The following is a 21688-nucleotide window of genomic DNA, read 5'->3' as shown; positions in this document are numbered from 1 at the left end:
CATTCCTGCAGTCAGCATGCCAATTGCACGCTCCCTCAAAACTTGGGACATCTGTGGCATTGTGTTGTGTGACAAAACGGCATATTTTAAAGTCGTTTTTTATTGTCCCCAGCACAAGGTGCACCTGTGTAATGATCAGTGGTGGAAAAAGTACCCAATTGTCATACCTGAGTAAAATAAAGATGAATAGAAACAGACTTAAGTAAAAGTGGGAGTCATCCAGTAAAACCTACTTGAGTAAATGTCTAAAAGTATTTGATTTTAAATATAGTTAAGTATCATAAAGTATACAAATCTTCACATTAAGCAAACCAGACAGCACAATTTATTTTTCATTTACTGATAGCTAGGGCACACTCCAACACTCAGGATATATTTTACATATGAAGCATGTGTGTTTAGTGAGTCCGTCTGATCAGAGGCAGTAGAGATGACCAGGGATATTCTCTTGATAAGTGTGTGAATTGCATTCAAAATGTTATGAGTACTTTTTTTGTGTCAGGGAAAATGTCTTTTTACTTAAGTACTTTACACCACTGGTAATTCTTAATAATCCATCCACCTGACAGGGTTGGCATATCTAAATAAGCTTTTTGTGCATATGGAACATTTCTAGGATTTTTTTTATTTCAGCTCATGAAACCAACACTTGACATGTTGTGTTTATATTTTTGTTCAGTGTACTTCTTTTTACAAACATTGGATTAAAACAAGGTTATATGTTGGGTTCTGATGGGGTACGACAGTTGAACTAAGCTCATGAGACATTTAGAAGTTATATTCTTCTAGAATCAAATGTGTACAGATCATTAACTTATAACTCCAAAAATGTACATTACCGTTCAAAAGTTTGGGGTCACTTAGAAATGTCCTTGTTTTTTAAATAAAAGCACTTTTTTTTCTCCTTTAAAATAACACAAAATTGATCAGAAATACAGTGTAGACATTGTTAATGTTATAAATGACTATTGTAGCTGGAAACAGCAGATTTTTTATGGAATATCTACATAGGCGTACAGAGGCCCATTACCAGCAACCAAACCAATGGGACGTTGTGTTAGCTAATCCAAGTTTATTGTTTTAAAAGGCTTAATTGATCTTTAGAAACCACTTTTGCAATTATATTAGCACAGCTGAAAACTGTTGTGCTGATTAAAGCAGCAATACAACTGGCCTTCTTTAGACTAGCTGAGTATTGTGGGTCCGATTACAGGCTCAAAATGGCCAGAAACAAAGATCTTTCTTCTGAAACTCATCAGTCTATTCTTGTTCTGAGAAATGAAGGCTATTCCATGCGAGAAATTGCCATGAAACTGAAGATCTCGTACAACGCTGTGTACTACTCCCTTCACAGAACAGCACAAACTGTCGCTAACCAGAATAGAAAGAGGAGTGGGAGGCCCCGTTGCACAACTGAGCAAGTGGACAAGTACATTAGAGTGTCTAGTTTGAGAAACAGACGCCGCACAAGTCCTCAACTGGCAGCTTCATTAAATAGTACCTGCAAAACACCAGCCTCAACGTCAACAGTGAAGAGGCAACTCCGGGATGCTGGCCTTCTAGGCAGAGTTGCAAAGAAAAAAAGTCATATCTCAGACTGGCAAAAGAACACAGACACTGGACAGAGGAAAAGTGTTATGGACAGACAAATCTAAGTTTGAGGTGTTCGGATCACAAGAAGAACATTCGTGAGACGCAGAAAAATGTTAAGATGCTGGAGGAGTGCTTGACGCCATCTGTCAAGCATGGTGGAGGCAATGTGATGGTCTGGGGGTGCTGTGGTGGTAAAGTGGGAGATTTGTACAGGGTAAAAGGGATCTTGAAGAAGGAAGGCTATCACTCCATTTTGCAACGCCATGCCATACCCTGTGGACAGCACTTAATTGGAGCCAATTTCCTCCTACAACAGGACAATGACCCAAAAGCACAGATCCAAACTATGCAATAACTATTTAGGGAAGAAGCAGTCAGCTGGTATCCTGTCTATAATGGAGTGGCCAGCACAGTCAACGGATCTCAACCCTATTGAGCTGTTATGGGAGCAGCTTGATCATATGGTACGTAAGAAGTGCCCATTAAGCCAATCCAACTTGTGGGAGGTGCTTCAGGAAGCATGGGGTGAAATCTCTTCAGATTACCTCAACAAATTGACAACTAGAATGCCAAAGGTCAGCAAGGCGTGTAATTGCTGCAAATTGAGGATTCTTTGACGAAAGCAAAGTTTGAAGAATACAATTATTATTTCAATAAAAAAATCATTATTTATAACCTTGTCAACATCTTGACTATTTCCTATTCATTTTATGTATGTTTTCATGGAAAACAAGGACATTTCTAAGTGACCCCAAACATTTGAATGGTAGTATATGTAGCAACTACAGATTTTCCCTTTGAGTAATAGCACTGTAGTACAAAAGCACACCAACATCTCCAGTATACTCAACACTTCCTTTTTAGATTTGCTGTTCACTGCAGTGCACAAGGATGAGCCTATATGTATATTTTTCTCAAGGATTCAAAAGCGGAAGCCGGAAGGTAGTTCAAAGGTCGATTGCTGGAGGCGTCAAAAAGGCCATATAGGTTAACATTACCTACCTCAATACCTTAGGAGGTGTGGCTCTCCAAAGACCACAAGATTACGACAGACAAGGGGTATCGTAGCACTAACAACCAGGAACCGTGTGCCATGCACCTTATGATGGATTTCATTAGCAATTCTATGTTATATGAGGAGAGACATGGAGACTACGCAGTATGTACTCCTCCACACCAGTCAAAGGAGTACACCCACATTCCCTACCAAGGACACTCCCCCAAGGTCCAGTGATCTTGAGGGAGTCCTTGGTTGTTTTTGGATTCCTAGGCTGTAAAATGTGACCTTGTGTCTTTCTTTATGACTTTAGCTTGACCTCATTTGAAAAAGGAAAGGAGGTAACGAACTGTCACGAGGAAAAGAAAAGCAAAAAGATAATGGCATTTGAATTAATCAGACCATCCTTGTTCTCTCCGTCACTCAACTGCATTCTGATTCAAAGAAAGTTACCTAGTCTACGTCAAATCACTATTCACTGTCACACAACCTATATTCACACACGTCTATAGAGTAGAACCCAGTAGAATCAAAGACAGATGTATTTGATTGGTCTGAATGGTATCATGTCTGCATGACATTTTGAGTAAACAAATAACAGGTAATAAGCTAATGCGCTGTGAGAGTTTTACCCCAGGCACCGGTCTTAAAGAATAATCAAATGTGTCACCGCCAGTGTTTATACACAGAGTGTAGAAAACATTAGGAACACCTGCTCTTTCCATGACAGACTGATCAGGTGAAAAGAGGTCAAAGCCATGATCCCTTATTGATGTCACCTGTTAAATCCACTTCAGTGTAAAATAAGGGGAGGAGACAGGTTAAAGAAGGATTTTAAGCCTTTAGACATTGATTGTGTATTTGTCATTCAGAGGGTGAATGGGCAAGACAAAACATTTAAGTGCCTTCGAACGGGGTATGGTATTAGGTGCCAGGCGTACCGGTTTGAGTGTGTCAAGAACTGCAACGCTGCTGGGTTTCTCACGTTCAACTTTCCCGTGTGTATCAAGAATGGTCCACCACATCCAGCCAACTTGACACAACTGTGGGAAGCATTGGGGTCTACATGGGCCAGCATCCCTGTGGAATGCTTGACACCTTGTAGAGTCCATGCCCCGACAAATTGAGTCTGTTCCTAATGTTTTGTACATTGCAAGTGCTTCAGTGTGAAGAGAAGCACAGTATGAGGCAAGTGTGAGTTCCAGCAGCTTGAGCTAACACCTCCATTTCAGCTGATCTTGTTTTTGTCTTGCTAGCTTATGTGACACTGTTCGAGGGTTGGGTTTGATTCGAGAATGACAATTGTCCATCATTCTAAGGCGTCCATCATTATGCCATTGCAATGAAAAGTACTTTTTCAAGCCATCCGGCAGGTTTATAGCCCGAATTGTGTTTACACGGTTGACATATAATTTCCAATATGTATTGACCAGTCATCCTTTCAGCAGAGCTCCAGTTCCAAGTTCAAACATTCTACCCATATAAAACTGATTAGCTATATAAAAACTGATAACTCTCTCTCATTGCAAATGGCAGTTACCAAACATTGGTGCAATTATTATTATTATACATTTTTTTTACAACCATGATGACTCGTGATTACTAACATGAATGACCAGACCGGCAGGGATAATGTCTTGCCTGAGGCCTGACATTCAATTTTGAAAAGGCCTGAGGTGATGAGCATTGAATACTGCAAGAACATGTCATACACCACTACAGCAGATCAGTACATACCTTCCGTTCAGACTTTGCTCCTCAATTCTGACAAGGAATTTACAGTGAATGTCATATTCACAGAAATGTTTCTTATGCACAGAAAGCTTATTTCTCTCAAAAGTTGTCCACAAATTTGTTTATATCCCTGTTAGCGAGCATTTCTCCTTTGCCAAGATAATCTATCTACCTGACAGGTGTGGCATATCAAGATACCTTATGCTGGGGACAATAAAAAGCCACTTTAAAATGTGCAGTTTTGTCACACAACACAATGCCACAGATGTCTCAAGTTGAGGGAATGTGCAATTGGCATGTGGACTGCAGGAATTTCCACCAGAGTTGTTGCCAGATAATTGAATGTTAATTTCTCTACCATAAGCAGCTTCCAACATTGTTTTAGAGAATTTGGCAGTACGTTCAACCGGCCTCACAACCACGGACCACGTGTAACCACACCAGAAGTGTATTTCTGTCTGTAATAAAGCTCTTTTGTGGGGAAAAGCTCATTCCGATTGGCTGGGCCTGGCTCCCCAGTAGGGGGATTGATAGATAGTTATCTATATCCCAAACAGCTACCAATAAAAAAAACTGAAAGTTTGAAACAAACAACCACAAACTGTTTAGGCCATTTTGGGGTAAGCCTATTGAAGGACACATTACATTTATTATGTTTTCTACAATAATCACATTTAGTCTCAATTAATCAAGCTAAGCTTACAAACAAATATGAAAGACGTGGGGCCAGCTGCACTCCAAACTTCCGATCCCATGGTTTCATTCCCAGATTGATATCAAATAGGAACAATGGGACTGTTACAGTAGGTTCTTTGTGTGGTTAATGACAGAAAAATCTGTAAAGCTCACAATTATCACCATTAGACTTCAATAAAAAGACTAGAACTGCCTGGGAGCGAATGGACAACGGCTTCACTTGTTGCTGCTCAGTGGAGAGAGTTAGAGGTTGACTATTTGGGAGAACTGATTTGGGACATAGCTCTATATTTCAAATCAATTGAGAGACATTGAAATTTACAGTACCAACTTTTAAATGGGACTACTGACAACTTTCTTCTGTTCTTAGACAAGCACATTTCATTGACAGAGGGAACAGTAGTCCTTCTCAAATGTGTTTGATTATCTTGTGAATTGACTGTGTCAAACCAAACAAACAGACAATGATTGAGATTGCACTGACAGCACAAACATCTAGGCCACATACAGCAGAATGCCAATCTGCTAGGGGAAAAAAAACATTCAGGATTTGTTGTCAATGTGGATCTCCTATCACATACAGTATACAAAGCCTATTAGATTAGTGTTGATCTCTGGTATAGTCCAGGCAGCAGCTTTCATGTTTGGGTGGAGGTATAACTCACAGACAGTATCAAACAAAGTACTGCATGACAATAATAATTCAAACAGCTGCTTGACAAGAGAGAAAATGATTTAGGGACACAAACAAAGTTAGTCCTCAGCTCTAACAATGCCTCCCTTCAGAGTCAAGGAGAATGACCTGGAGCCATAACGAAATGAAGGAAACAGAAAATGCCACTTCTGTACAGTCCCAGTCATAAATGTGTATATAAGCCATATTCACACAGGACTAGTACTACTATAGAACGTCATGTCCGGACGGGATTATTTTCACCAAACTGCCCGTGTAATTATATATTTTTTCCGCTATGACGGAAACCTGGAGGCTCTTCTAGACGTGAATATTTCAAATGTCTAGGGATAGCCTAATATTGGCCTGATGGTCTTCAGTTCGGAGAAAGTCTAAATAATAATGCATATCAATAAGAACTATGAACTGTAACCTATGCAGACATTTAATTACCTGACGGATTTGGCAATTTATCAATTCATTGGCACAATATCATCCACTTCATCTTTTACAAGAGAAGTATGGCACTAGGAAAGTTGATATGTGACAAAACAGATCATTAATCTGTCGGCTACATGCGTAGCACTTTGTTTTATGCATCAATTTGTTCCCATGTTCTTACCCGAACTGGTTGCAGCACCTGTTAAACTCTAATATCCTTAAACAAAAAAAAACGTTTCCTTTTTTATTTAACTAGGCGAGTCATTTAAGAACAAATTCTCATTTAGAATGACGGCCTACACCGGCCAACGCTGGGCCAATGGGACTCCCAATCACGGCCGGTTGTGATACAGCCTGGATTTGAACCAGGGTGTCTGTAGTGACGCCTCTAGCACTGAGATACAGTGCCTTAAACCGCTGCGCAACTCGGGAGCCCAACACAGGGATGACGATTCGCAAGGGATTCGTATTATCAGAGGACGTTGGAGTTTGCCGAAAAACAGTAGGTTTTTAGGGTTGGGATAATAACCTTTCTGCCAAGTAAAAATGACTGACATGGTAGATTCGGACGAGACTAAAATTACAGATGCGGTGATTTGTGGTCGTACACAGAATTACATTACCTGAGCTCCCCCAGTAAAACGTATCCCGTCCGAAAAGATTGGAATTGGGCTGCCTGTTTAAACGCAGCCATAGACAAATGGATTCTGTATAGTCCCAGTCATACATCTAAGATTTAAGATTACTTAAATGTAAATCAGTAGGTTTATATCAGCTTCGGCTGTAATGACATAACATTCAAGCCATTTCAGAGAAAACAAAAGGCCTATAAGACTTTGAAAAACAAAAGGTCTAGCATGTCTCAGTCAGGTTGATAATTATTGTTTGCGAGGTGTCTAGTGAGACAGGAAGCAGAACTGAATCAGACAAAAGAAACATCACAAATGGAGAACACAAAGGGAAGAATACAGGCATCTAGTCATCACTATCCAAGAGAAACATTTACTTGAAGGCTCCTTGAAAAACATTTTTTTTTTTTTTTTCCTAAAGTAATGAAAGGACATTATCAACACAGCAGCAAAATGGTTTAAAGTGCTCAGCCTCAACCTGGTCTTCCACAATGCTGCGTAGGAGGGCCAAAGCACATTGCATGTCTGCTCCTATGTGATTATTGAGGGACTTACATATTGTTTGGTAAACACTTTTTGCAAACAGCCTGGAGTTTTATTTGAAGCTGTGTGACTTGTAGTGAACGGATGATGACATCATTGGAAAGGCATGTCATAACCAAAAACACCAATACCGGTTGTGCCTCAAATAGAACTTTGAGTAGTCAAATGACATACGATGGAACTACACACCAAATCAAAAAGCATTCAAATGCTTCACATCCATCTGCGTGCTTTAAATCCAATCAGACATGCTGTTTGCTCACCAGATGTTTTTCCCATTGTCTTGCTTTATGTGCCACCGGCAACCAGAAAAATATTTGGTCAAGGGGAAATAGGGAGAGGTTTCCTCAGCTGAAGCCACCGGGGAGGGTTTATACAGTCACTGGGGGGGGGGGGCTTATGCACTTAAACATCAAGGTATTTTAAGATCCCAAGCTATTTGACATTCAAGATTGTTTTTTCAAATTTAGTGTAACCGACCAAACATGTAAAAAGCTGAAATGTTTTATTATGAACAGTGAAAATTATGGGCTATGATTGCTTATAGAAGGAAAAAGAACATGGAGAGAAAAATGTTGTTAAAGAGAATACATACCTTGCTAGGTAAACTCAACCATAACACCTTGGGTTATGTGGCTGCACTATAAGGTTCTTTAGGCCTTGAAGAGTTGAAATGTCAGGCATGCATTTACTTGTGAGTAATGTTATTGTTAAGTAAGCATTGTGGTTAGTATGCTATAGAAGATGCATCCCTGCTCCACCCTGTGCCGACAGCAGGGCAGGCCCGCTCATTAGGCAGGTTTAGGCGGATGCCTAGAGCTGCAGATTGACGAGGGCGGCCTTTTCCGAGCTAAACTGATCAAGACGCACCTCAAACACATAACACCTCACATAACTCTGCCTCAAAAAAATGAAAACTTCTCTCACCCAGTGGCATTTGGGCTATTAAATTGAACGCCGATGCCTCCCCATGATAAGCAGTGCACTTTGTCAAAGGCAGGGGTGCAAAATATGTATCTTGTCCATGCACAGCACACCTCTCCATGGTGCTGTTGGAGACACAGTGCTGTGGCACTTCACCAATACTCCGTCAAATCATGTAGCCTATACAGTAGATAGTATATAGCCTCTGTGGCCTTTTCTGTAGCCTACAGGGCAACCAAATTTATAGAAATGTCATGAGACACTTTTTACATCATGTACGCTTCCGATGAAATAGCCTAAATGGCGCCCAATCAAATAAAACATTTGCTTCAATGTGAATATGAACTAACATGTTAACAAACACACCATATTCTAAAAACAGGACAGGTCAAATGGACAGTAGCCTATGGAATGAAATTAGGCTACTCACTACTGCTGTTTCACTAAGTGGGCTAAATTGTCACGATAATTAGCGATTTCAAGTTTGTAGGCCAATTCTTCCATTTCTGATATGTTCATGCAAAGAAGAAAATACAAACTGCGTTTTTCAAGATAACGCAACGCATGATAAACTTGGGTAGCTGACAGGCAGCACGTGAGTTTCACTTTTGGGTAAGCTAAGAATGTATCCTACCATTTCTACGTGCCAGTTATGATTTTCATATTTCTCAAAATCATTGTCACATGGTTACAAAAATGACAGAAGCTCAGTGTATTATTAGTGGTGGTCAGAAATCAGACATACTCAAATGTCTGATCCCCAAATGCACTTTCCTACATTTGCGCGCTGCAGGCCAGGTAGCCTACTTTATGCGTGATCAGGCGCTCGCACTCCATCAACAGGATAGAGAAACAACCAGACATGTTCATTGCTCACATGGAGCGCTCCAAACAAGACAATAAAAAAATAATAGACAAACCTCATAAATCATGGTATGAAATAAACCAAAACTTTTGAACTCTGCAAACAATGTTTCCATTCAGAGAATGACTGTAATTAATCCATGCATTAAGAGAAATTAATGTAACCAAATGACAGAGATTAACTGTAAATTTACTATTTTTATTATATATAATTTTTTTTTTACATTTATTTTACCTTTATTTAACTAGGCAAGTCAGTTAAGAACAAATTCTTATTCAATGATGGCCTACCCCGGCCAAACCCGGACGACGCTGGGACAATTGTGCGCCGCCCTATGGGACTCCCAATCATGGCCAGATGTGATACAGCCTACTACTGGTGATATATGTAATGAGGAATTGATACAAATAAACAAAGGGCAAACAATTCACACAATGAAACAATTAATGTGCATGAATTGGCAGGAGACAGCTGAGCACATTCTGGAGAGCTGAGTACATTCTGGAGAGCTGAGCACATTCCGGAGAGCTGAGCACATTCCGGAGAGCTGAGTACATTCCGGAGAGCGATGAGCCTATATCTTCGCCACCAAAACCTCCCCTTCTTGTCTCAACATTTCAAATTATACTCAAGACACATCTTCACACATATTTTTGATGCTTTTCACTGACAGGCACAACTCAATAATCAGCTAAGTCTATTGCCATGAGAGCTGCCAAAATTGTGGACTGCCCAACAATGCAAAGCCTACTCGCCTGTGATTTGAAACAATCCACAGCAAAACAATTAAGAAGTTAATGATCCACTGAAGCATTTGGAAGGTATTCCGATCCCGTAACTTTTTCCACATTTTGTTACTTTACAGCCTTATTTTTAAACGGATTACAATAATTTGTGTTCCTCAATCTACACATAATACCCCATAATGACAAAACAAAAACAGGTTTTTAATAATCTTTGCAAATGTATTCAAAATAAAAAGCTGAAATATTACAAGTACTCAGTACTTGTACTGTTCAACAAGTACTGTTGAAGCACTTTTTGCAGTGATTACAGCCGCAAGTCCTCTTGGATATGATGCTACGAGCTTGGCACACTTGTATTTGGGGAGTTTCACCTTTTCTTCTCTGCCCATCCTCTCAAGCTCCGTCAGGTTGGATGGGGAGAGTAGCTGCACAGCTATTTTCAGGTTTCTCCAGAGATGTTCGATCGGGTTCAGTTCCGGGCTCTGGCTGGGCCACTCAAGGACATTCAGAAACTTGTCCCGAAGCCACTCCTGCGTTGTCCTGTTGGAAGGTGAACTTTGGCCCAGGTCTTAGGTCCTGAGCGCTCTGGAGCAGGTTTTCATCAAGGAGCTCTCTGTACTTTGCTCCGTTCATCTTTCCCTCGATCCTGACTAGTCTTCCAGTCCCTGCCGCTGAAAAACATCCCCACAGCATGATGCTGCCACCACGCTTCACCGTAGGGATGGTGCCAGGTTTCCTCCAGACGTGAAACTGGGCATTCAGGCCAAAGAGTTCAATCTTGGTTTCATCAGACCAGAGAATCTTGTTTCTCATGGTCTGAGAGTCCTTTAGGTGCCCTTTGGCAAACGCCAAGTAGGCAGTCATGTGCCTTTTACTGAGGAGTGGCTTCAGTATGGCCACTCTACCATAAAGGCCTAATTGGTGGAGTGCTGCAGAGATGGTTGTCCTTCTGGAAGATTCTACCATGTCCACAGAGGAACTCTGGAGCTCCTTCAGAGTGACCATCGGGTTCTTGGTCACCTCCCTGACCAAGGCCCTTCTCCCCCGATTGCTCAGTTTGGTCGGGCGCCCAACTCCAAACTTCTTCCACTTGAGAATGATGGAGGCCACTGTGTTCTTAGGGATCTTGAATGCTGCAGACATTTTTTTGGTGCCCTTCCCCAGATCTGTGCCTTGACACAATACTTTCTCGGAACTCTACGGACAATTCCGTTGACCTCATGGCTTGGTTTTCGTGCTGACATGCACCGTCAGCTGTGGGACCTTATATAGACAGGTGTGTGCCTTTTCCAAATCATGTCCAATCAACTGAATTTACCACAGGTGGACTCTAATCAAGTTGAAGAAACATCTCAAGGATGATCAATGGAAACAGGAAGCACCTGAGCTCAATTTCGAAAGTCTCATAGCAAAGGGTCTGAAAACTTGTGTAAATAAGGTATCCGTTTATGTTTAATAAATTTGCTAAAAAAAAAATTCTAAAAACCTGTTTTTGCTTTGTCATTATGGGGTATTGTGTTTAGCTTGAGGAGGAAAAATATTTGTTAAATCAATTTTAGAATAAGGCTGTAACGTAAAACAAATGAGGAAAAAGAAAAGGGGTCTGAATCCTTTGCCAATCCACTGTATACACACATCTGGAAAATGTTTTCCAATTTACTTTAGGAACCGCCGCCTATGGTAGCTGATATTTAGAGCTTGAATACCCAAAATGATGTCTTAAGTCTTTGTCAGGTATCAGGACTATAAAGCCAATACAACTGCCTGTTTTATAAACAGAGGCTACCACATGGATAGGCATTAATTAAAGTGCATTGTCGGCTGATACTGCATAGCCTAGGCTACTCTATTCTACTGTGGGATTTTGTCTCGCCAAAGGTGGCATGCGGACAGAGACCATGCAACTTTCTAAACCACCCACATATTACTGTAACTTTGACATCAATACAGTAATGTCAGTTTGCTCGAGCATGTGTGACCAACCAGGTATTGAACCCATGTCGTCTGCAAGACTACTGTGTTATCCCCCTGGTCTCAGTCAGTTGTGGAAAAAGTACTAATATGTCATTCTTGAGTAAAAGTAAAGATAACTCAATAGAAAATGACTCAAGTACAAGTGAGTCACCCAGTAAAATACTACTTGAGTAAAAGTCTAAAAGTATTTTGTTTTAAATATACTTAAGTATCAAAAGTAAATGGAATTGCTAAAATGTATTTAAGTAAAAGTATAAACCATTTCAAATTCCTTATATTAAGCAAACCAGATAGCACAATATGTGTTCTCAGACATCATTTACAAACGAAGCATTTGTGTTTAGTGAGTCCACCATATCAGAGGCAGTAGGGAATTTGACCATTTTTCTGTCAAAATGTAACAAGTACTTTAGGGTGTCAGGGAAAATGTATGGAGTAAAAAGTACATTATTTTCCTTGGGAATGTAGTGAAGTAAAAGTAGGCAAAGAAATAGTAAAGTACAGAAAACAACTTACTTTAAAGTATTTTTTACTAAAGTACTTTACACCACTGGTCTTAGTCGAGGTTTCGTTACTCATTGTATGATAATTCACCAAACCTACATGCCCCTGCTCTCTTTTGAAAAGACAACAGATGTGCTGATCATTATCTCTCCCATTGAATATGTAGTTCATAGTACTCAAACCGGTCAAAAGGAGAGTCAGAGCAGTTTGGTACTGGATTTTTTATTATGCAATAACCGTTCACTATTGCACAAATTATCTGTTTTGCATGTCTTCCAGTGGGCATTGTGATTTAGTTTGGGTATTGAAAACTGGTTTCGAAGATGAGACATTGTTGACTCATTAGTTCCATGACTGATGAGCATAACGTAACCGTTAGTGGTACAACGTATCCGATTCTTGTCAAAGTAAATGTTACTATCGCCTAATGCAATACAATTATTCTAACAGCTTTATGCATTCAAAATCAGTTGCAATGATGTAGATGCATATGCACAATCACATTGGAGTAAAAGGAAAATAAGACCGATATTTTCAAGCAAACCAACTCAAACTTGTTGAATAGGTGAATTTCAAAAGGGTAAAGTAAGACGAGTTAAAATTGTCAGACATTATCGACTTCCTGAACAATAAGATATATCGGTATGCGCGTGAATGAGGAAAGCAGACTCACCACTCGCATTTTGAGACAAGGTGGAGACAGACGTCTGGCCCATTCTGTCTTCAATGGACCGCCAAGCCAACAATCACGCGGTCCCCGATGAACTTTCACAGTAAAATCATCGCCAAATACTAAAGTTAATTTGACCTACTTCAGGCCAATTGTTGGGTTAAAACTCTTGAAAAAAAACTTCGCTGGGACTGAAAACCCCTGTTTAACCTCCCTCCGATTCAACTCAAGAATGCCTGTCATTTCTTTATGCAGATTAGGATACCACCCGTCAGAGGTCGAGGGGAGGAATTCTCTACAACCAGAGAGGAAGAGGCGAAGCGAGAGGGTTTACTCCGCCCAAAATCTGTCCACGAAAATAATTCCACGAAGTGAGGAATTTGTGTATGGAGGCCAATGAGAGTGTCGAATTTGGTTAAAAAATATATATATATTGCAAATTTGCTACGTGAGATTTATTTGATCGACTAGAAGTTTCGTAATGCTTAGGTTGTTACAAGTGTACTGATTTGAGTGGACGCACGTGGCATTCCAGCAACTTTGAACACATATCTGATATCAGAGTTCTGTCCACTGTTAACACGCGTATCTGCCCTCTCATTGGCTATAATGGTCCCACCTGATCTGGCGTCCTCCTGCCTGTCTTCCGCCTTTGTGAACAACGACTCCCGTTGTTAGGGTGGAGACACGAGCATCTCGTCATTATAGCCACAATCTCTGCTATACCGCCCCAATAGCCTACAACCACCAACGTGCCTATAACAGATGTAAATAGTTGGATGTCATTTAATCAACACAGTATAGATATGTTTCAACCACACAGTGACACCATAATACAATTGCAGTGTTCAGATCTTCAAACTGATGGCAGTTTGAGGATTGCATAACAAGCGAACAATCTAAGATACAGGACTGTTTAGCTAGCACGGACTGGCGATATGGCCAAAATATAATATCACAGTATTTTACATTTTTTTGAAGGCATGGTGGTATTTGATGGTATTTGATGTTTTCGAATAATACACGTTCTACATTTTCTTTGGGTAGGTTGCAACACATGCATTCTAAGTGATTTCAGTGGGTCTTTCTCCATTCTGATTGTTTTATACTGTTCAATTAAACTTCAACCAAAAATACTGACGACGATGAGACAGTCTACAGGGAGGAGGTCAGAGACCTGGCAGTCTGGTGCCAGGACAACAGCTTCTCCCTCAACGTCAGAAAGACAAAGGAGCTGATCGTGGACTACAGGGAACAGAGGGCCGAGCACACCCCCATTCACATCAACAGCTCTGTAGTGGAGCGCTGTAGTAGAGCGGGTCGAGAGCGGGTCAAGTTCCTCAGTGTCCACATTACTACAGACCTATCATGTTCCAAACACACCAATACAGTCGTGAAGAGAGGACGACAATGCCTCTTCCCTCTCAGGAGGCTGAAAAGATTTGGCATGGGCCATCAGATCCTCCAAAAGTTCTACAGCTGCACCATTGAGAGCATCTCGATTGGCTACATCATCACTTGGTATGGCAACTGCTTGGCATCCGACCGCAAGGCGCTACAGAGGGTAGTGCGTACGGCCCAGTACATCACTGGGGCTGAGCTCCATGCCATCCAGGACCTCTATACCAGGTGGTGTTAGAGGAATACCCCAAAAAATGTAAATGACTCCAGCCACCCAAGTCATAGACTGTCCTCTCTGCTACCACACGGCAAGTGGTAACGGAGCGCCACATCTGGGACAAAAAGGCTCCTGAACAGCTTCTACCACCAAGCCATAAGACTGCTGACAGTTAATCAAATGGCTACCCGGACTATTTGCATTGTCCCCCTTTCATATTTTATTTGTTTTGCACTGACATTCTTGCACTGGCTCTATGCACACTCACTAGACTACCCACACACTCACACATACTACACTGACACTTTAACACACACACACACACACACACACACTCATAAACTACGTACACTCACACACACAATACACGCACACACATGCATATCGACGCCACTCACACACTTTTCACATACGCTGCTACTCTGTTTATTATCTATCCTCATTGCCTAGTCACTTTTACCCCTACCTACATGTACATATTACCTCAACTACCTCAACTACCTCGTACCCCTGCACATTGACTCAGTACCGGTACTCCTTGTATATACTGTAGCCTCGTTATTGTCATTTTATTGTATTACGATTTCCTTTTTTTTGCTAATCTTTTCTTAGGTAAGTAAGCATTCCTCAGTAAAGTCTACACCTGTTGTATTTGTCGCATGTGACAATATAAGTTTTATTTAGTTTTATCTCTAAAATCACAATAATCATGCTATTGTTTATTTTGTTTTTTACTTAGCTAGTTTAAAATAAATATGAACTCAGCAGAAATGTTAAAATAGGTCTTTGAAAACTGAATAGAAAGTTTGTTTAATAATGTATTTGACCAATGGAAAGCTTAGATCTACATAAATCATCTTAAATTATCTGAAAATCTGAAAATTGTGGTGGAAAATTATGTTTTATTTATTAAGACAGTACACATATTTCCCCCGTTTTTTGTTGTTGACGGTCCACCATTAAAGCTAGTTGAGGAGGAAAATGATGCCTTTTCAGCCTGAATGGAGGATGCTTTATGTACTAGCCGGACAAGAGTGTATTACCGAGAATGAACATCAATCTTAGAGATCTAGTGGCTACTATCGGCTGCCTAGGCTACTACCTGCACAACTTTATTATATATATTATTTTTTTCTTTTCTTTTTTCCCACAACTTTCTTAGAGTGTAACAGCCATCCAAACAGTTCCTCTTTAGCTGTAGGCTATGGTTTCCTGAGAAGAACAAAAAAGCCCTGAGTGAGCTGTATTGCCAGTGGGTGGAGGCCACTCAGGAAGGCTCTCCAATTCCTGCCAAGAGCTGACGGAAACCAGCCCTCTCCTGCCTCCAGACCCTCTCTGAGCATTGTCTCACAGGCAGCTAGCTACATGGTGAACTTATCACCATAATCCATCTCCTCGTCCTCCCAGCTCCCTCCTAGTCCATAGTGTATCTCCTAATGTTACAACACAATCATTTGGAATTGGCAAAGCCAGCACTGTACAATAAGCATATGCTGTTACTTTAGCCCTAAATGCTATGAGATCACCAGCCTTGAGCGCACTCACACCATTTAAAAATACACCAAAGATGGCTGACTCTATTTCCTTTCGAGGCAAGAGGCTCAACCCGTGTGTTGGAGTGAACTCCAGCTTTCGACAGCCCACCGTGGGCAATGCGATTTTTATGTCATAGAGTGCTCTGCAGGGGCTCAGCTGACACCTTGGCTGCATGATGTGTGTTAGCAAGAGATAAAATACCTTCACATACCAAAACATGGATATACTAAACAGTCCAGCACTGACACACACACTGACTACAATTTATACCTTAAGTAAGAGCATTGGCATTGTACAAATAGGGAATCTGTGAGTGTAGATAAAGTGAAATGTACAAACTACTATAAATAGAAGCTCAATTAAAGGACCAGGTAGTGTTGACATGTAGGAAAATTTGAATCATGATTAATGGCCAGAATGTATGTACACAATAGGGTCTATGGTGAGTTGATATACAGAGTAGCCTAATGAAAAGAGTCTGTAAAAATGAATTGGCCTTTACAGAGACTGTTTGGTTTAGGTGCAAGGCTGCCATCTACTGTTTAATAAACAATGTTCCGTATACAAGGATTTATTGAAACTATACCATAAATCAAAATCAGACCTAAGAAAAGTGTTACCAAAATGTTCCACAGTACATGGAGAAACATAACATTAGCCTTATAATATTGAACACAATCACGGCTCATATATTTCTACATCACTATAACACTGCTGATTCATTGTGGTCTGACGCTATGCAAATGTGGACAACCTGCCTCGTATGATACAGCATACAAATTATGTTTTGCATTGTAAAACTCAGATTGAAGAACACAATTTACTGTTAAGAACCCATAGGGGGGCGCTCAATTGGCCCAGCGTCGTCTGGGTTAGGGGAGGGTTTGGCCGGGGTAGGCAGTCATTGTAAAATAAGAATTTGTTCTTAACTGGCTTGCCTAGTTAAATAAAGGTTAAATAAATAAAATAAATTATATATATATATATATATATATATATATATATATATATATATATATATATATATATATATATATATATATATATGCTTATAATAATTACAGGTGTAGGATCTTCATTTGATCACTCTTGTTGCTGAGAATTTTTCTACACCACAGGAAATTCAGATGAGCTTTGTGATTTACATATATTCTTTGAAAACTCGCACTAATATTAACACATGGTTATATTAACAGTATTGCACTTTTCATGTAGCCTAATTTTGGCCAGCAAATAGCCAAACCACCAATCAAGTAACATTATGGACTAAACGTTCAAATCCTGTTGCTGCAGAATTATTTTGCTGTGACACTACTGATCAAATTAAGATCCAACATTTGTACTAAAGCATTACTAGTCAGCTTTAAGTAAAGTGTTACCAAACATTGCTCTAGAGATGAAAGCCTGCAGTGGCATAGGAAGGAAATCCCTGAGGACTATAACCAATGTGCAGTCTAAGTGCATATGGAAGGGAATTGATTTCTGATTGGCCAAGAGTATATTCTTTACTTATCAACCTCTCCACAAGAACCCAAATACAGCCCCATGAATCTATCAGTGCTAATACACTTATTCCCCAGCCAGCTCCACTACGTATTCAGTTCCTGAATGTATTGATAGGTATGTTGGGAACACAGCCTACTTTTACAAATCACTGGGTAAATACTAAGTTAAAAATAGTACAACATTTATATTGTTTCAATACTTGACAAGTAATTATGTATGGCCTAATTACTTTTCTATTCTAGTACCAATTACTGCTCAGTATTATCATAGTTATTCATCATGAAGAAGGCCCAGTAGTAGGAAGTGAAATAGCGTAATGGATACTGACTGTATGTCTTTGTATTGTTACAGTATACCTCACTTATTGACTAATGGCCAAGGATAAAAAAGGAACTGCACTGTAACAGGATGTCTGAGAAAATAGCTCAATGGGCCACAGCTCATCGACGTGGAGGAAAAAGAGAAAGAGTCATACATTATTAAGCAGCAATCTCAGAAAAAATACAAGGTAATTATTGTTTAAGTGGTGCTTTTTAGTTCCTCTTCCTTTAGATTATTTATTTATTAACCTCAAATGTGGTACCAAAGGGAATGTGTTCCAAAGTGTTGGTAAACAATCTTTTATATAACCTAGGATCTATCGGTCTAAAATGACAGCAAAACCATGGTGAACATTTCTAACTATGTCATAACAAATTTGATACATTCAGTGCTCTAAATCGAGTTAGGCCTCATACTGTATGACTAGTTCTGCATGAAGGAATGAGTGGAGCAGACAGGACCGTTTGCCCATACAGGTAATTGCTATTAGATCCAAAAAGCAAAGGCCTAGTTTCGCCATCAAGCACTGGGAAATAATTGGATGGTCGTTGAGTTTGCCAAGTTGCTTATAGTCTAATCACACAGAGCTAAGTGTCAGTGAGTGCATTCAGATTACCGGCGGCAGTACAGTACACATTGAAGTGAATTTATGTGATGGACCCAGCTAATATTGGCTGTTTTAGCAACAGTTAAAAGACAAAAATGAAAATGGCATAATGTGAGCTAGAGAGGTGCAAGCACGTACTCATACTTCCAATGGTAGTGACGGGATGGTAACTATGTTTTGCATGTGCAATTTGCACCCTAGTTTGATTCAAAGTATGCTGCAACCTCAACCTTTCAGCACATACACAAATCAAAAGGGATCACATACAAATACTGTATATACCTGTATGGTATATTGAGAAAAAAACTAACATTGACATATCAGAATGATCTACTTTATCCACAGCATGATTAGATTTGATCTTCTCCACAAGCAAACTATTATTGAAACTGATACCAGTTACTTTGTTACTTTGTTTGGATGGCGTGAATCTATCATTACGGGACCACTTCACTTCCTACACCTAAATGTTGTAGATATACAAATCAATACATGGCATCCTGTCAGTAAGTAGATTATTTTCCCTGGTCTGGATGGCTCTTATTTTGAAATCTAGGCTGCTTAATAATAGCCCATTGCAGAGAGAATTGAGAGCATTATATTTCACAGTGCAGAGAAATTGGGGCTTAATGATCACATACAGGTTCATTATGAGAGAGAGGAGAGCAACAACAGACTCAGCCAGAGACAGAGGTCTACACACCTATTGCTCATTCACAAAAAAATGAAAAAAATGAAAAATCACCACCACTACCTGTAGCAAATGACAAATCTGATCTTCCTCAATTACAATCCAATTGTCTTTGTTCAGACGTTTCATGCTGCTAAGGTTATTGATGCTTAGTGTCATTGATTTTCACCATTATTACAGTTACTTTGGTCCCTTTCCAAGATTGAACCGTTACACTGCCACAATGAGTCCTGTTGTTTGGACCAAGGCTGGTCTGCTGCTTCAAGGGCATACGCTGTCACGCTGTACTAAAGTTCTTTCAATTAAAAGTTCAATTGAAAATACAACATAAAACTACACAAAATAATCAAACATTTGTCAGAACGTATTCAATCATTAACCAATGGAAATAGTACAACATTTCTCACCATGGAGTACATCTATTTTGGGGTATGGTTGATTGTGACAGAAAAAGCTAACTTTCAGCATTAATAATGCCACAGGGAAGTTGAGAAATCAGTTTTCACTCTTTCTTGAGTTTTGTGAAATAAACAAAGGAGTAAGCAGATCCTATCAATCACTTTAAATGACTTTAGCCTTTGTCAAGCATTGGGGTTTTCTACATCAATATGACACTGCTGATTCACTGTGGTCTGAGGCGATGCAAATGTGGACAACCTGCCTCGTATGATACAGAATACAAATTACGTTTTGCATTGTTAAACAAATATTGAAGAACACAATCTACTGTTAAGAATCCACCTGGACCATATGAAATCATGGGTAAAGAAATATACAAAGCTATAACAGACACACACAAAGTCATGCAGAATGGCTTTGTATCGCATCTTTGTATACATTACATCATTGTTTTTTTTACTACTGTAGTATTATCATAGTGGCAGTTGATATATTTCTGTGTGGGCAATCTACGTACTTAGTCCTCCTTGTCAGTCCACTTTCTCCAATACAAGTTGTATTTGAACAGGAGTTATGGCATGAGTTAATAGACTCGGCTAAATGTTATGACATTCACAGTGTGGCAAACGTGATTTTAGACTGACCGTAATGCACTACTAAAGACCAAGTCATCATACCCTGTCACTAGATATCACTATATGATAAGTTATGTGATGATGATGCATGTAATATTACTAAATGTAATGCCTCAAAGTGATAAGGCTGTGTGTTTTGTCGTTATTTAATCAAATAACTACAACACAAACCAGGTTTTGAAATTTTTTTGGCAAAAACTAAGTAATTTAAACAACTGAAAACCAACAAAATCACACTACAGGCAAGGGTCTATTTGCCTGGCGGTGTTCCCTGAACAGCTGATCTGAATGCACAGAGGGAAACTCATAAAGGTCCTCTTCAATAGGCTTGCACAGTAGGGTACTTAGCAATCACAGCTGGCTCTAGGTGACCCTCTTCATGCACAGTCCAGGGGCAATTTTGCCAACAGAGAACATTAGAGAGCTCCTGCTATCAACTACTGTACAGTACACACACACACTAACTTTGACAACAAACACAAAGACAAGAAACTCTCTCACACCCACAGACACACTCAAATAGACACAGTAACATAGACACACACACAGAGACAGAATAAAGGGCACTCACGAGCATGCTCCATGACTGGAAGAGGAGAAAGCGATCACCCTTGTAAGCAGATCCTTTCTATTCCTCGTCTCTCTCTCTCTCGTGCAGGGAGATATCTCTCTCTCTCTCTCTCTCTCTCTCTCTCTCTCTCTCTCTCTCTCTCTCTCTCGTGCAGGGAGATCTCTCTCTCTCGCTCTCCCTCGCGCTCTCCCTCTCCCTCTCTCTCTCTCTCTCTCGTGCAGGGAGATGTCTCTCTCTCTCTCACTCTCTCTCTCTCTCTCTCTCTCTCTCTCTCTCTCTCTCTCTCTCTCTCTCTCTCTCTCTCTCGCTCTCTCTCTCTCGTGCAGGGAGATGGCTCTCTCTCTCTCTCTCTCTCTCTCTCTCTCTCTCTCTCTCTCGTGCAGGGAGATGGCTCTCTCTCTCTCTCTCGTGCAGGGAGATGTCTCTCTCTCTCTCTCTCTCTCTCTCTCTCTCTCGTGCAGGGAGATGGCTCTCTCTCTCTCTCTCTCCCTCTCTCTCTCTCTCTCTCTCGTGCAGGGAGATAGCTCTCTGACATTCATCAGTGTTACTCGCTGCCTGCCTCTCTGCAGTGGACCTGACCATGAAGCAGCACAGGGGGATGACACAACAACCATTACCTCCATTAGCAGGGCCTGATTGAGCCAGTCTGGAACCTTCCTGTCCACTGGGGCTTTTAGCTGCAGCCTGAGGCCACGGGAAGAGAGACATTTAGAGGGAAGGAGAGGGGGGGGGGGGGGGGAGCTCTGCAACCTTCATTAAAACCAGACTAATTCCATTACTGCTATTCACCTACATTTTTAGATGATCTCTGCACC

General features: G+C 40.4%; 1 protein-coding gene across 3 annotated transcripts in view; it reads right to left on the bottom strand.

Moving 5' to 3' along the window:
- phactr2 (phosphatase and actin regulator 2) overlaps window positions 1-13280 on the bottom strand; it is a 51419-nt gene extending 38139 nt beyond the window's left edge. For all 3 annotated transcript variants that reach the window (XM_014179906.3, XM_014179908.3, XM_014179909.3), the window contains exon 1: window positions 12993-13280. In XM_014179906.3, the coding sequence (XP_014035381.2) occupies window positions 12993-13035 (43 nt within the window). In that variant the 5' untranslated portion in view covers window positions 13036-13280. The remainder of the gene's footprint in view (window positions 1-12992) is intronic.
- Window positions 13281-21688: the final 8408 nt, after the last annotated feature.

The sequence above is a fragment of the Salmo salar genome, chromosome 28 (assembly GCF_965601325.2).
Source record: "Salmo salar chromosome 28, fSalSal1, whole genome shotgun sequence".
In the NCBI taxonomy this organism is placed as follows: domain Eukaryota; kingdom Metazoa; phylum Chordata; class Actinopteri; order Salmoniformes; family Salmonidae; genus Salmo; species Salmo salar.
This window is presented reverse-complemented; position numbering and strand designations above follow the sequence as displayed.